The 16,102-nt window shown below is 47.6% G+C and overlaps 1 protein-coding gene across 6 annotated transcripts in view; it reads left to right on the top strand.

The window, feature by feature from the left end:
* The window catches only part of TULP4 (TUB like protein 4), a 158,192-nt gene that overhangs the window by 95,624 nt on the left and 46,466 nt on the right, over positions 1 to 16,102 (top strand). For all 6 annotated transcript variants that reach the window (XR_008552818.1, XM_054697930.1, XM_054697929.1 and 3 more), the window contains 2 exons: positions 7,915 to 8,043; positions 13,771 to 13,932. Coding sequence is in view for 5 of the 6 variants with exons in the window: in XM_054697930.1 (XP_054553905.1) it covers positions 7,915 to 8,043; positions 13,771 to 13,932 (291 nt within the window). In the remaining variant the exon portion in view is untranslated. The remainder of the gene's footprint in view (positions 1 to 7,914; positions 8,044 to 13,770; positions 13,933 to 16,102) is intronic.

Genomic DNA, 16,102 nt, shown 5'->3' with positions numbered 1-16,102 from the left:
GCAACCAGCTTGCTGTGCAGACCATAAGCCACATAGCAGGGTGGAACGTCCCCAGCATCCATTTACTGAGAGTTGCTATTTTGATAGTCTCTCAAATTAGTTTATCTGTAAACCTTTTAAAATTTGCTGAAGTGATTTAATCTTAAGACATTTTTCTGCGTAGACATGATCGACACACTTTGAACACATACCCCTGTCGGTGAAGTCATAAGCATGTACCCTCCAAAATGGCATGTTTACTTACGTTCCATAAAATGTACATACACTGTAAAATAAACACAAGAAATGGTGAAGGCTGAGATGTCAGGGCAGTAAAATGGAGCGTGACAAGGTCTGGCCGGGCTGGCAGGTTTGCTCTGCCGGGAACAAACTCCGTGTAGGCGGCTGTCGTCACTCACGGCTGTGCCCGAGACCCCACCTCCAGCGGTCTTGTCATTCCTTTCTGGCAGCTGGAAACACAGGCCACGTCTGGTCAGATTTGTTCAGGTGACCTTTGTCCTTCCCTCTTGTCTTGGCTGCTGGCCGTCTGCAGCCCGGCACCCCATCCCCGTGTGCGTGTGGGTTCAGCTTTTCCTCTGAGTGTCTGGCCTGTCACTTGGCTTGTATCGCCCTTTTGAGTTAGGGACCAGAAGCCCCTGCTATCATCCGTCCATCTATTGACTGTTACTCAGAGTTCCCCCTTACTTGTAAGCAACTGCAAACTGAAGTGTGTTTTCTGCCCACTTCCTGATGGCCTCCTTACGCACACCCGAGGGGGTCTGATCAGTGGGATCCTCCACCTCCCGAGTTCTGTCACAAGCGTTCTCACTCTCACAGCCTCCCTGGAGGAAGCAGCTTCTGTCCCTGGTCCCAACCCCTAGGCTGTCCCTGTGGGGATGCCAGCCTGTCCCGCCACTGACCTTTACCTGTGAAGGGCACAGCTCCTGCAGATGCAGGCTGGGTGCTGCTTTTCACCACAGCCTGCGAGCATTTGGCTGTGTCCTCTGGGACAATGACCTCACGTTCTAAATGGTCAGCTCTCCCCAGGTGTGCCCTGCCGCCTCCCAGGACCAACCTTGGGGCCCACCGGTGACGGCGCTGTTCAGCCTCGGCAGCTGCAGACGCCCCTTGGCTTCATGTAAAAAGTTCGTTGTACAGAGGTCGTCCGCTTTTCAAGCCCATCCTCTGCTCTTACCAAAAGATTTTCAAGTGAATCGCCCCTGTCTTTCCACACTACAGAAGTAGCTGCATACCAAATACGAGTATGGATTTCGGCTCCACTGCCCACGCCCTTGAGAACCCCCCTACCCTAAGCACTTGGTAAAATCCAAGTTTGCTTTTCCAGACCTGGAGCTGAGCATCGTCCACTCAACGCACACGGCTGCTCCCTGCTTCAGCCGGCACAGTATGTTTCCAGGCTCACAGCCTCCCGGAGAGCGTGCTGACAACATAGACGTGGCCCCAGCCCAGACTGGGGGCCTGTCGGGTAGATGAATTATTCAGGCTTTTTGTGCCACTGGCCTTTGTGTCTATCACCTGCGGTCTTGATTGTGTTAGTGCAGAAGGCGTGTGGACATGGGGAACATGTGCCTGATTGTGGGTGCCTGGAGCATGGGCATGGGCACGTGTGAGTGTGCACACCTGAGCCTACACAGGCATAAGCAGTGTGATCACAGAAGAGGTGAGACTATGAGGTGATTCAAGAGAGAACGTCAGAGAGAGAGCACAAAGATTCGTGGGGTCTCAGTCGCCTGCATGCCTCCCAACCCCCCTGCCTGGCCCTTGCCAGCCTCCCTGCATGCCAGCCTCCCTGCCTGGTGTGCTGTGTGCTTGGCTCCCGAGAGAGCATTAAAGCCTGTAAGATCCACTGAGGACTCTGGGACTCCCTCTGTCTGCCCGAGTTGGTAGTGAACTTGCCCTGCACCTGCCCCAGAACTTGAAACACTTGGTCTGTGGGGACCTGAGAACATGCATTCCTCTCAGGTTCCCAGGTGACTGAAGATGGTCCTCATCACCCCAGAGAGGTTTTGTGTGAGGATTTAAAGGGCTAAGTCTGGAGAACCCATCAGATGGTCACTCCAGAATGAGCGGTAATTGTTCTATGTGGCGGTCTCTCTCTGCAGCTATCCCATGTCACAGATGAGGAGACTGAGTCTTGGGGACGAGCCACACGGCTGTAGATGGTGTGTCCCGGCTTTGGGGACAGAGCTCTTGGTGGGATGGACTGACTCTTGATTTTACAGTTTAGAGGAGGATGAATTCTTTGACTAGAGCTGTCTTCGAGAATTCCCCTTGAAGAGATGCTGTGTGCACCGGTACCAGCCGTGGATGTGTGTGGAACAGTGGGTGCTTCCACCAAGTGGGCGCTTGACAAGCTGTAAGGACTAGTAACATACCTGAATGCAAATACAGAGTCGCTAAGAAGGAATTTAGGTTAAAGAATTCAGAGTGCCCTTCAGGCAATTTAAGCTACAGACTAAGAGCCAACATTAAGTTAGACTGCACGTATACAGAAAATCCAGTACTGAGCAGTATCTTGACAGGGGAAATCCTAAGTGTTAAATATGTTTGGGAATGTGTGATTATAATTTTCTGTTTGCAGCTGTTAATAAGCCCACCCCAATTTTCACTCTAAAAGGGGAATGCTGGGCAGAAGGGAAGTCTCTTGCCTACTTAAGGAATTCTAGATAATTAGTATTTTAGCAGAGAGTGCTGGAGCTCCTTGGCACTGAGTGTTTGGAGACATCTGAAAATACCTTTCTCGTAGACGCGGGTGACTAAGGATGACATTCCACTCTGTCTGCAACGCGTGCGGGCTCCCTCCCCGCCTGTGCTCTAGCCAGGTGCTCAGCTCAGTGTTGCATATTTGCTTACCTGCTCATATGCAGGTAAGCATATGAGTGCCTCTTCCTGGGTGCCTCTCCGGTGTGGGAGCCAAGGGCCATGCTTAGCTGTCTCTCTGGCTCCAGTCTGGTGTCTGGCAGAGTAAATGTTCAATACATGTAACCAGTGCCTTTGGGGTCCCCCGGATCTCTCATGCATTTTCATTGGGTCATAGCCCAGAGTCAACTAGTTGACTGTTAATTCTGTAGTCTAGCCAACTCAGTACTTTTTGTAAATAATTGCATTGTTGGAAGATGACTTCCCTCATCCCAGGAATAGTCTTGGTAATGCAGAATTTCATTTTCTAGCCTCGCAAAGTATGAAAGGATCATAATTGAGTTTGATAAGAAACACAGCTGGATCTTCCCCCAGCCCTCCGTAATTTGTATTTTGTGTATTTAAACCTCTCATCCACAAAATTGTCCGGGTGTCCTGCCACAAAACTGTCACTCTCCATTCATGCCGTGTCCCTCTTCAATTTCCCATGGTCAGTTCATAATGTCCCCAGGTTATTATAGGCCCTTAAAGACCAGAATACAAATTGTGTTTCATTTAGCATCTCTTCTGAACAGAAAGATCTTCTGTGGGTAATCCTGACCCTGCTGCACAAAAACTACATTGGCAATGGAAGATGGTAAGAGAGGGGCCTTAGAATGCCAAGTGTGCTCATCTGGTGGTTGGGGTGGGGAGTTAACCTCAAAACAGTCATATTTCAGAAATTTACATGTTTGTTATACATTGACAGACTTTATATTTCACTGCTACTGAATTCCAAGTCACAAAATCTTCCAGATGACCTTGAATGAAACTGACATCTAAACCCTTAATTTTGAGCTCTCCTTCCATTAACAGTGGAATTTACTAGAATTTCCCTTCTGCATTATTTCTAAAATTCTAAGAAGAAACTACTAATTCATATACCCAGAGGCCTACACATAAAGTAGTGCACTTACATGAAGCTAATACACACTAATACCAGTGGACTGACACCACTTGTAACCCATCAGGTACGTTATTGTATTTCAGTAAGCCTATTCCTTGTATAAATTAAAAAAAAAAAAAAAAAAGATGGCTAAAAATTACACAGCCACTATAATATTCAGGCTATGGGAATTCTCAGGCTTTTGCAATGTCAGATGTCTGGTCGGAATGAGTTCTGTTCAACAAGGAGACAGTAGATTACGTGATGCTTATAAAACTGCAGGATCCCAGCTTCAGTGCATGGCACCATTTGAAGTAATGCAACGCACCTCCCAGTGGCTTCTGTTGGGATGGAGCACCTGCCAGGGGGCGTTGCAAAGGACAGGGTGCAAGTCACAGCTCTACTGGCCTGGGAGGGGAGTAGGTGGCCAGGAGAGGAAGATGCTTGCTAGTGGACCAACATCTTGTTGTTTTTCTTTCCACCGTTTCTGTTACTGATGTGGCTGCATTCACTGTTGAGACAAACCGGGAACTGGTTTCGGTTGATTCCTGTAATTCTTCACAGGCATCTAGTACTTGTATCAGCATATGATTGTTGTCCAGAAATTGATTGTCTGGATAAAATAAGTGATTACCAATGAGAATTGTGTTAGATAGAATAATTGCTCTCCAGAGACACCCGTCTTAACCTCTGAAGCATGTGAATATGTTGTATTACATGAGAAAAGGATAATGTTCAAAGACCTGAAAGTCAGGGAGATTTTTTGATTATCCTTTGGATCACTGTCGTCACCTGAGCCCTTCCCTGGAGAGGCCTCTCCCAGCTGCTTCAGGGTACGGGAGCAGCGCTGGACATGGCCGCGGTTTCGTTGGGTGTGATCCGCTGGTCCCCAACGTCTGTCTCTTACAAGATGCCACCGGCTTAGAAAACCTGATCTCCATTGGGTCTCTTCATTGCTTACATGTCGTGTGTTACCCCAAGGGGCGTGTTAGGCAGCTTATTCCTCTGAATTTATCTTGAATATAATGCTGCGCTTGCTTTTGCCCTCCTTGTGACAGTTTCCTGTGCTCTTTCTCCTGTTTCTCAGAACGCCCGTCTCCTGTAAAGCCCACTGACTGAAGAAGGAGACCCTTTACTATTTCCTTTCTTGCAGGTTTCCTGTTGGTGAATCTTTTAAGTTGCTGTTTGTGTGGCAGTATCTCTCTTTCATCTTTAATTATGAAAAAAATTCCTACAAGGTGTAGAGGCCAGACTGGTTTTAACGTGTTGCAGACACCTCCATGGTGAGCTCTTCCCACTGGTGCTTCTCATAGGCCATCTGAGCGAAGCATCTGTGTGACCACTCTTATTTTGAACATTGGTGATTCTGGTTATTCACCAGGTGATTTCCTTCTATTTAAAAAAAAAATATTTATTTATTTATACAAGCACTGGGTACAGTCAGAAGCGCAGGAGGGTGAGAGAATTCACCAGAGCCAGAGCAGGGAACAGAACAGGCAGACTGACGAAATACACTGCTGAGGGGAGCAGCAGGCACAGCAGGAGAGGTCTGCGTACCATGTGGGACCCTTGCCAGCAGCTGGGGATGAAACCGGTGCTGCAGAGGCTACAGGCAGCTTTGCAGCCTAGCGCTCAACCGCTGAGCAACCGGGGAGGCCCTGATTTCCTTCTGTTCCTGTAAAGTATAAATTGTATTTATGTCTATTAAGACTGTTCCTGCCTCAGAGATGAACATCCATGAGATGGGTCAACTAACACTGGCTTTCATCTCCTCCAAAATAGTCGTGGGTGTAGGAAGTAGAATAGCTTATTTAGGGCATTAGGTTGCAGCCCAGAGAGGCTCTCAGCAGCCTTGCCCTATCTTTCTAGTCTCGATTTCTCTAATAGTTCTCAATAAATACTTATAACAGTAACTGACAGACCATGTCTTACTTTGGAGAGGGTGACAGGCTTGCATTTTTTTTTTAATAATCTAAGGCCTAGATCTAAGCTTAATTGTCCTCTGTCATTTTAGTAGAACAACAACACCCTTAAATGCTAAATCCTTTTGCTCCCATTTTTCTTTAAAAGGCTGAAAGCTGTGCCTTTGAATGCCTGGGCACATGCCAGCTCCCTGCCACCCTCACCTTGTGGCTGGCAGCCCTGCTAGCCCTGCTGCTCATTCCTCAGTGCTCTGGTATGTCCTCGCTTTGCCAAATAACTGGAAGATTTGGAGAACAGGAAATAAGCTGCTGGGAGATAAGGCGGGCAGCTCCAACTGGAGACGAGGAAATGAGAATCCCAGCCAGGCAAGCGACATTAGTAGTTAGACTTTATTTTTAAACCAAGAATCACTGGAAAGTCGTCCCCCACACACACACACTCCCCTGCGTAGGGGAGCAACCCGCCCATTCAGTCACATGGGTTAGAACTCACAGCAAAGAAGTGTGCAGACGGGGCTGCATTTCTGTTTCCTGCCGCATCACAACCTGTGACGAACTACAGGAAGGGCACATGGAGTCCGAACTTACCTGTTCAGCATCTCCTCTGTGTTGTCAATGGCCCGGAAATCCTTAACACTAGAAACGCCTTCACGATACCTGCTACCACTGCTTTGTGATCATGTGGGGCTGTGACTGTGCAGGCGGTTTTTATGAAGGTGGGGGGAGGTGTCTATGTTAAGTGACTGTGCAGCTGTCTCCAGCCGTGGGTGGGAAGGACAGAAAGGCGAAGGCCAGGGAAGGTGACTGACCTCTAGACTCCAGCAGGCGAAGGGAGCCCTGGTGCGGAGAGCTGGTCATGGAGTCCAGCACAGCCTTAGTTGTCACATTTCACCCCATGGAGGCAATTCTGAGGCACACCTGCCATCCTGGCCATCGCTGGCAATGGTGGCTGTGGGGGCTTGACTGGCCGCGTGCACACTGTGCCCCAGGGCACTCAGCTCAGGCCCTTCCCAGACCTGAGAGGAGCTCGTGACGCTGGTGTTCATGGACCCTCAGAGCCGGGGACTGCCAGAGTGCCCTGTGCATCCGTGGAAGTTGACTTTGGCCTGGGACTGTCAGCCAGATCTGGCCTGGCTGGCAATAGCCAGGCCTCCAAAGATGGCAACCGTTCTTTGATTTTTGAAGGTTTTTAAAAAGCACTGTAGTAGCCTTACTTCTGAAGTGGGTGATAAGTTCCTCTTGGAAAATCATGCTCTTGCTGGCTGACTAAGTCAGCTGGTTGATGCACGCCCATCGCTGTCCATGTATCCAAGGGTGTCTGACTCCAGCTGGACTTCTGGCTTCCTGAGGCCTCATCTGCTCCCTCTCCGCATCGGCCATGTAGCACCTCACATGTGACCCCAGGGTGACAGATGGTGTGGCTGACTTCATCGGTACCGGTCACCAGCAGGGCCGTGGGTGACACTCATAACCTTTGCTGTGTGCTCCCGAGCTGCAGGGCGGGGGGCTCCTGGCCTCTGGGGGAGCCACCCCTCAGGGTCCTGCGTCGTTTGATCCCACAAAGCACCTACCAGAAGGTCTGCCTTTCAGATGAGGGAGTGACTGTTCCAGGTTCAGGAGTTTTTCAAGTTAAGTTTTTATATACTCAAAATTTTTGAAGCTCAATGTTTCTTCGTGTGTCTTCTGTGACAAACCTGAGAAAACCTAAGATATTTCCACTGTGTATATGCTGAATTATTTGGAAGTAAGATAATCTAGAAAAGACAGAACATTTCACTTAGGGAGAAAAATGAAATCAAATAGACCCTTTGCCAGAAGCACCTCGGAGGATCCAAATTGAACATGGAATCACAGCACCGAGCATGTCGACCCACCCCTTTCCTCTTCTGATGAAATAAATGTGATGCCCTGATTAAAGTCATAGCAGAGTGTGTGAAAATTGTTTTCCGTAACGTGTACCATCGGCTCCTTGCCCTGATGCGAGGCCGGGCCGGGCCGGGCGGACTCTGACTCTGTGTTTCTAAGGCTCAGGCATGTGCTGCGTGACAGAAGCCGTGTCCTGTGGGCCTGCCCCTCAGCGAGCCCCACATCTCCCCCGGCCTCCCCGCCACCACACGTCCTCCTTGCTCCCAAGTGGTCGCTCTGCAGCGGTGGCCGCCACCCCCAACCCGGTCTCTGCTGGGGGTAACTGGCCTCGCTGTCTTCCAGGTGGTGCTGGTGAGGTGGAACGAGCCATACCAGAAGCTGGCCACGTGCGACGCAGACGGCGGCATCTTCGTGTGGATCCAGTACGAAGGGAGGTGGTCGGTGGAGCTGGTCAATGACCGTGGTGCCCAGGTGAGTGCCCCCCATGGGGTGGCCGAGCGGGAGCGCAGACCCGTCATCAGGGGAAAAGGAAACTCTTTCCAGAAATAAGTAAAATTAGAATCCCGTGTTTCATCCCTTTTGAGTTTAGCACTAGATAAAAAGAGGAAGCTCATACTTGCTTCTCTTTAACTGCGCTGCTGTGGTGAGAACTCTCCAAGTTTTAAGCCTTAATTAAATCTGTGAAATCATCTTTTTGCCACTCAGTGTTGTGATTACATGTTAAATTTGGATCCTCTGAAGTGCTTCTGGCATCTCACTTTTTTGCTCCCTCTTAAAAGGTATTTTCCCTGCGCTGTGATCTCGCACAGGGACACCACATGACTGTTTCTTGCAACCTCCTCACCAGGCTGGGTTTTTAACACTCTCTTCTATCAGGTTTCAATTAGCGTGGCCACCTGTTGTCAGCCCTTCGCTCTTCCGTTCCGATACCAATTGTCACCGTCCTGAGGAAAACAAATGCTTCAGGGCCGCCCTGTTGAGTGGGGTTATTTTTACAGCTGCCTCATGGATCCCTATGGTGTGTGGTCCAGCCCCAGCTCTTCTTCCCACTGGAGGCCGGGGCCCCTGGTGTCTGGGTCCCTGAGGGCTACTTCTCCTGCAGTTAGGGACACAGGTCCTGTCCTGGGGCTGTGATAGAGCTGCCTTCAGAGGCACATCCTCAGGGGACCTTCATTGATGAGGCATCTTTTAGATTCTCTTTGCTCTGCATGAGGACATTTCTGAAGGACTGGGTTCTCTCTGTTGCTTAAATAAGCCTTGAGCTTCTCAGCTTTGGAAGGTACACACCAGGGACGGGACAGAAAGCAGCCAGTCCTGAACTGTGGTCAGCAGTTCCTGTTAGCCAACTAACAGGCATCAGCACATCGTGAGACATCAGCACAAAAGACAACTTCTCGGGTGAGAGCAGTTGTTCCTTTGTGACCGTCTGGCTGGGTGTAGGTAACGGCATTCAACTGGCTCTGGAAAGGCCTGGTCAGCTTCCTGTATATCTCTATGGAGGGGCAGAGGAAGTGACCGGGCTTCCTCCATGATGACTGCCTCGTCTTTTTGAAAGTAAGCTGCAGATGTGGGGATCTCGGTCGCTGTGAGACATTTGGCAACATCAGAGTTTGAACCCTGGTTTGAGATGGAAATGCCTTGTACCACACCGTCTCACCCACGTGGGAGACACTTCTCATTTAGTGCCAGTGCCTGTATTCACACTATATGCAAAAGAGACATCCTTCCTGGAGTTGGCCCTCCTGCCCACCGGCTTGGCCACCATGCATCTCCCCTGTCATAGCCTCTGAGGAGGAGACTTCTGACACCTGCACGCGGCTGCAAGGCCCTCAGCTCCTCTGCTTATTGAGCGTGTGGTACAAACAGGATGCCAGAAATAAGTGAGGATGAATCCAGACTGGGTGCTGAGTGAGCAGTCATGGTCTGTAGAGCCCCTGGAACCTCACGCATGCCTCTGCCCTGCAGGCTCAACCAAAGTGACCACTGTGTCGAAGTGACCATCTGTCATCCTGGAGGCATTAGAACCCACCAAGTGGTTGTCACTGTTGAACACTAGCCTTGGGGAGGTTTTTTTAGCTTTTAATTGTGTGGGAGTCTGATCTTATCTGAGACAAGAGACATGGAAATGATGACCCGCTGGTTGAAGGAGTTGGGGCTCTGGGCACCTGAAGCCCTACCTGGTGGAGGAGGGACAGAGGAAGAGCATCTTTGAAATCTGCACTGAGCAAGAGAATACTTATACAAAAAAAAATCACAGGGGTCCTGTTCTAGAGGCTGCCTTTCGTTGTCACAAAGTAATCAACCTTTTGGCAAAAAGCAAAGCGATGCTTTAACAACGTCTTTCAGGAAATGGTTGTGAGTCCTTTGTTTCAGCAGAGAGCCTGGAACACGCAGGCCTTGTGTCTTGGTGTCAGTCACCCCGGGGTGGCTGTGCCAGGCACGCGCTCCCGGGGCGGACTGAGAGGAGTGGCCATGGCGGTGGGCCAGCCAGGTCTCTGTCCAGTGGCTGTGCACCCGCGTCTGTGTACCCTCGCTGGCCCTCAGTACCTGACCACCAGAAAGAAGGGGCTTTCTGCTGATTCTTTTCATTGATACTTGTTTTTCCAGATGTGACATGCACTTATCACTCTGTGCTGATCTAATTTAATAAACCCAATTGGTTCATGTAAACATCCCCTGTTATTTTTGTGACAATAAGATTCATGGTGTCTGGAAGAACCTCCTTTTCAGGGCTTTGCACTTTAACCCCCTATTAAGGTGTTTTTTTCTCTTTGTACAAACCTGTTCAATGACAAGTGAGTTAACATGCATGTAAATAAGTAGTTTCATCTTTGCAAAGTGAAAGGAGGGTTGACATTTTTTTGCAGAATGCAGTATATTGTCCCTAAAAAAACGTTTTAGGTTCGTCATAAACACTAGGTAATGTAATTGGTGGAAACGCAAATCAATGAAACTAAGGTTCTGTGTTGAACTATGGAAACAGCTTTTTCCAGTGACTTTAGTCCCGCTGTTGGAAAGCTGTCTCACATATCCATCCTGAGGTCGTGACGGTGATGTGGCTGATCCCTCAACATAAACCGTGACCCTGGTAGGAAAACACCCAAATTTCATGTCTTTGGGGTGTTTGTTCATTTTATCATCTGAAATGTGACATATCCAGTAATGTACAAATTTTAAAGAAAGTTTAACTTTTCTAATTATAAGCAATAATGAGATAGAGTTTTTTTTTTTAGTTAGAAAAGATAAAGAAACAAAATATAGTGCAAACTGAAAAAGTAAGTTAAGGTGATAGAAATGGGACCAAATATAGCAACAAATAGGATAAATGCAAAGGACTAAATTTACCAATTAAAAGATAATACTTGATGAATTATATTTTTGAAAAATACAGCTAGGGTGAGTCCTTCGAAAATGTCATTTCATCCAGCATCATTTTATTATAATGTTGGTAAGAAAAAGACAGTTGATTCCCCACCAAGGCCATGTCTGTGTGGTCATTCTGGCACATTCTCCCCCTTGTCTGGGTGGGTTTTCTGGTCCCCTCTCATGTTCTAAGGATGTGCATGTAAGAGTCTTTGGTGTCTCAGTTGTCCCTGCCTGATTGTGTGTGTGTGGGTGCATGAGTGTGTGTGCATGTGTATGCGTATGAGTGCATGAGTGTGTGTGAGTGTATATGTGAGTGTATGTGAGTATGTGCATGTGTGTGAGTGTATATGAGTATGTGTGCATGTGTGTGTGTGTGAGTGTGCCCTGCTGTGGAGGGTGTTCTGTTCAGGGCTGGCTCCTGCCTGTGCCCTGAGCTTCTGGGGTGGACTCCAGCCCCTTCTGACTCTGAACTGCAGTGATCTGGTTTGAAAACGAATGAATGAATTCAAATAATTGTTTCACATTAGAAGTATTTTTGGTCTTTATTTGTAAGTTTGGTAATGTTTTGTGAGCAGAAATATGCTGTAGGAACTTAACTCTTTTTTATATTAATTTACACATTATAAAATTGGTTCCTTACTAAATGGTTTAGCTTAAAGTCACAGTTTCCAAGAACCTATCAACTATGTTAGATGGGGACTTATATATTGCTATTAAGAGCTACATGTAAAACTTAAAACATGTAAATGGGACATGTTTTAAAAACATGTAAAACTTGTATGTACAAGTGTAAAGTGAAAGGATGAAAAAGGTAATATTGGACAAATAGCAAGGAAGAAAGAAAGATAAGGCAGCTAGTATTTTTATCAGATAAAACTAGCTTAAGGACAGAAAGCAGCTTGGTTTATAGAGTGTTAGCACATAATAATAAACTTGTCGTTTACCAAGAGAATATTTATTTTTCAAAAAAAAAGATTTATTTATTTATGCATACAAGAACTGGGGTGTAGGCCAGAGATGTGGGGTGGGGGGTGAGAGGATTCACCAGACAGTGGGGAACAGAACAGGTAGATCTACTGAAATCCACTGCTGAGGGGAGCAGCAGGGAGACAGGAGAGGTCTGATGTGCCTGGCTGGGATTCAACTCAGGCCATAGCGCTGAGATGTAACCCATGTAACCTGGAGGCCCCAAGAGATTATTTTAAATATGTATCTATCTATTAATAATAGCATCAAAATAGATGAAAAAATGAGAGAAAAGTTTGATAAGTTCATTGACATGCTCAGAGGCTTCAACAGCAACAAAGATCACAGAGACACAGGACAACCCCCATAACAGACTTGATCTAGTGGACTTTCATGATTTGAATCCATCAATTGGAAAATACACATTTTTCTCAGATGCAGACATGACATCTACAGGCGTGCTCTAGGGCTCCACAGGCTGTGGAGGACGTGTAGTACATATGTGATAGGACGTGTAGTACATATCTCAAATTTTGTAGACTAGGAGCTGAATTTGAGGGTATCATGTAACTTTATAACAAGAAAGAAAACACGTTTCCAGAAAACTTTTATTAGTGAAATTAAAAACCAAATGGACACTACAATTAGAATGTCGTGTTATTTCACACCTGGCAGAAGAGCATTGTTCTGTTGTTACTATTTTTCCCCCCTAACCATTTAAGCCTGTCCGTAGCATGCAGACTCTGTGAATACAGGCGGCAGGACAGAGTCACCTCAGGGACCACACTTTGCTGACGCCTGTTTTAGGGCATAAATAAAATCTGAGCAGAGCTCAGGTGGTAGGTGCCGTGATTTCTGAATACAGGGCAACTAGGTGGAAGTTAATAACAAGGTGCATGAAGACATTCTTGCATATTCGTTAACTTTTTAATGCATTGTTAAATAGCTTGCAGGTTAAAGAATAAATTTAATGGACTTTGCATAAACCTAGCCCAGATGATAATGAAATCATGTCATAATTTATGAGCTATAGTTAAAGTGGTGACATAAGAGAAATACATGCCTTAATTATTTAGATTAGAGGGGAATAAACTAATCATTCGTCAGGTAAGTGTCAAATCTAATGAGGAAAGTTAGAAAAGGTAATAAAAATAAAAATGGAAATTAATGTAGTAGGAAAAAAGTGATTCAGTAGAGATCAACAAATTCTTCTATGGAAGCAAGCTAACAGAATAGATAAACTGCTGGTGAGACTGATTAAGAAAAAAAAGAAAATACCTAAAATGATTTTGTGAATGAAAAGTTGATTTTGAAGGGAATTAGTAAATGCCTTGGATAAAACTCAATACCCAAGTTTAAGTAATGTTTTCCAGTTAGAGTTTTGTTTTCTCTTTGTTGGAGGGTATATTATTAGACTGAGTAGGGCTTATCTCCAGAAACAGAGCTTTGTTGCTTTGATAAATGACCAAGAGACTGATGGCAACTCTGTTACTCTCCATAGTGGGAGGCTGCCGAGCAGCGGCTGGAAGCAGGGATCCTGGAACCCCAGGGCTCGGTCAGTCTTGGCTGTGCCCCTCCTCCATCTGTTTTCTCTGTAAACGGGCATGATGGGGCCTTCGGGGAGAGGGCGGGGGGCTGAATTATGCGTGTCAGGGACTTAGTGCTGCAGCGACACGCACTTTTCCAGCACTCTTTCATGTTGTATGTTAGTGCTGTGACGTGTCGTACATTGCACATGGGTTTTGTGAGTGTTCTTCCTAAAGCCATCTTGGGCTCAGCCAAGGCTAAGCTGGTGATTGCATCTAGTCTTTGGTAGCGATGTGTTTCCTTCCAGATTGACTTCTTTCTGTCTGTGTGTGTCTCAAGGTGAGTGATTTCACGTGGAGCCACGATGGGACCCAAGCGCTTATTTCCTACCGAGATGGGTTTGTCCTGGTCGGTTCTGTTAGTGGACAGAGACACTGGTCATCCGAGATCAACTTGGAGAGTCAAATCACGTGTGGCATCTGGACTCCCGATGACCAACAGGTAACGTGGAACCCGTGAGTGTTGAGGAGGAAATGAGTTAAATCCCCTCCCCTGGGGGATGAGGGGGCTGGAGGGGCAGCTGCTCAGGAGCCTCTTAAAGATTCAGAGAGGGAAAGACAGTGAAAGTGTCCAGGAAAAATTACAAGGGAAATGTGAAATGAACCGTAGGCTGGAGAAATAATATTTCCCAGCTATCTGGTAAACGTCGAGTTAACGTTTTAATTATAGGAAATGTTCACACACCTTCTCTTTTGAGTCTGTGAGTGGGTGGAACCAGCATAAACAGGAACAGCATAAACAAGCCAGAGAGGCCGGGCGGTGCGGAGAGAACGGGGATGAGATGGGCCGGAATGCCCAGCGCAGGCTGGCGCTTTTTGGCGATGACCCCCTGGGTAGTTTTTTAAAACCTCATTTTAAAATTTTTTCTCAGGTGCCTGTTTTACTTTCATGATAATTTATATAATCACCTAGTGAGGTTATTTATTGATTAGTCATCTTTTAAATATAAAAGTTGACTAGTTAAATCCTTCTAAATAAAAAGCTCACGTTTTCCCAGCACACCAGAACCCACGGGCTGCCAGCGCGCCCAGGACCTGTCTGGGTGGAAGCCGGAGTGCCGTTGGGCTGGGGCTTTGTTTTGAGTGACTTTCCTGTTTCACTGAATTGCTTTCTTCCTCCAGTCACTACATGTTTCTTTCTTTTTTTTTAATTTATTCATGCATACAAGAACAGGGGTACAGGTCAGATGTGTGGGAGGGTGAGAGGATTCTCCAGAGACAGAGCGGGGAAGAGAACAGGCAGATTGACTGAAATACACTGCTGAGGGGAGCAGCGGGTGTGACAGGAGAGGTCTGCCCCACCATGTGGGTATCTCCGTGGCCGGCAGGTATCGAACCAGCACTGCAGAGGCTGCGGACAGCTTCACAGTGCTGCGCTTAACCACCTACACCACCAGAGAGGCCTAGTCAGTCACTGCATAGTTCATGTTTTTATTTTTTTCAAGTAAAAGTGGTCAATATTTTTTTCTCCTCTCAAAATGACTATTATGAAAATTACAAAAAGGTTTTTTTTTTTTTTTTTTTAAAAAAAAGATTTATTTATTTATACATGCACTGGGTACAGTCAGAAGTGCAGGAGGGCGAGAGAATTCGCCAGAGCCAGAGCGGGGAGCAGAACAGGCAGACTGATGAAAAAGTACACTGCTGAGGGAAGCAGCAGGCACGGCAGGAGAGGTCTGCGCATCATGTGGGACCCTCACCCGGTAGCTGGGGATTGAACCGGTGCTGCAGAGGCTGCGGGCAGCTTCGCAGCCCAGCGCTCAACCCCTGTGCAACCAGGGAGGCCCACAAAAAGATTTCTTAACCCCAGGCCTTCCTTGCCCCCTCACTAGGGTTGTGAGCATGCGATGCCATTGGGTGGATGTTTCACGGAGGTTTATCCACAGATTCTCTCTGCCACACTATCTCCTCCAGGGGAGGGCTCAAGGTCCAGTAGGTAACCTTGTGGCCATCACCTCTCCCCACTGTGACAGGGTGTGCATTGTTTCCTGCCTACTTCCTAGGGCTTTGCAATGATCAAACAAGGCAGCAGCTGCTTAAAGACACTTCCGTGCACAGTGTGGCTTTGCATCCCCTTACCTGGGGTGGAGGCTTATGCCCCAGTTCCCCTGATGAGCCAGGTCAGCCAGTGTTCCCACAGACTGCACACCCGGAGGTGACAGGCTGGGACCCAGTGATGCCAGGGGTAGGATGTGGCCCTGCTTTCAGATCACAGGGTCAGGTTATGGGGCGTTTGGGACACAGACACGTGTGTCGGCGAGTCCCTGGGTAGTGGCTGACTGGTGTGATGGCTTGAGGGGCGGAAACTGGCTGCAGCTTCAAGCCCTGGATGCACTTGGACCTGGGTCTGGAGACCTGTCAGGCGGCCAGTGGGCCGCCTGGCAGGTGCTTAGTCTCCTGGCCCCCCTGCCTGTGTGCCAGTGACCACAGTTAGTGGTTCTGAGGGTTAACAGGAGGGATTTTGGGCAAGGAAAGTGCTCCACTGCCTGTAAAAAGGGGTCACAACCACTGAGGCACTGAGCCTCCCCTGAAGGGTTTAACAGAGAGATGCAGCTGTTGGCCACGTCTGAACTGAAACTTGGGAAAATCTTCCTCCTCTGCTTCAGCCATTC

The sequence above is a fragment of the Talpa occidentalis genome, unplaced genomic scaffold, assembly GCF_014898055.3.
Source record: "Talpa occidentalis isolate TD23 unplaced genomic scaffold, MPIMG_talOcc4v2.1 talOcc4.2, whole genome shotgun sequence".
In the NCBI taxonomy this organism is placed as follows: Eukaryota; Metazoa; Chordata; class Mammalia; order Eulipotyphla; family Talpidae; genus Talpa; species Talpa occidentalis.
The sequence above is the reverse complement of the archived record's forward strand: the minus strand, read 5'-3'. Positions and strand labels throughout refer to the sequence as shown.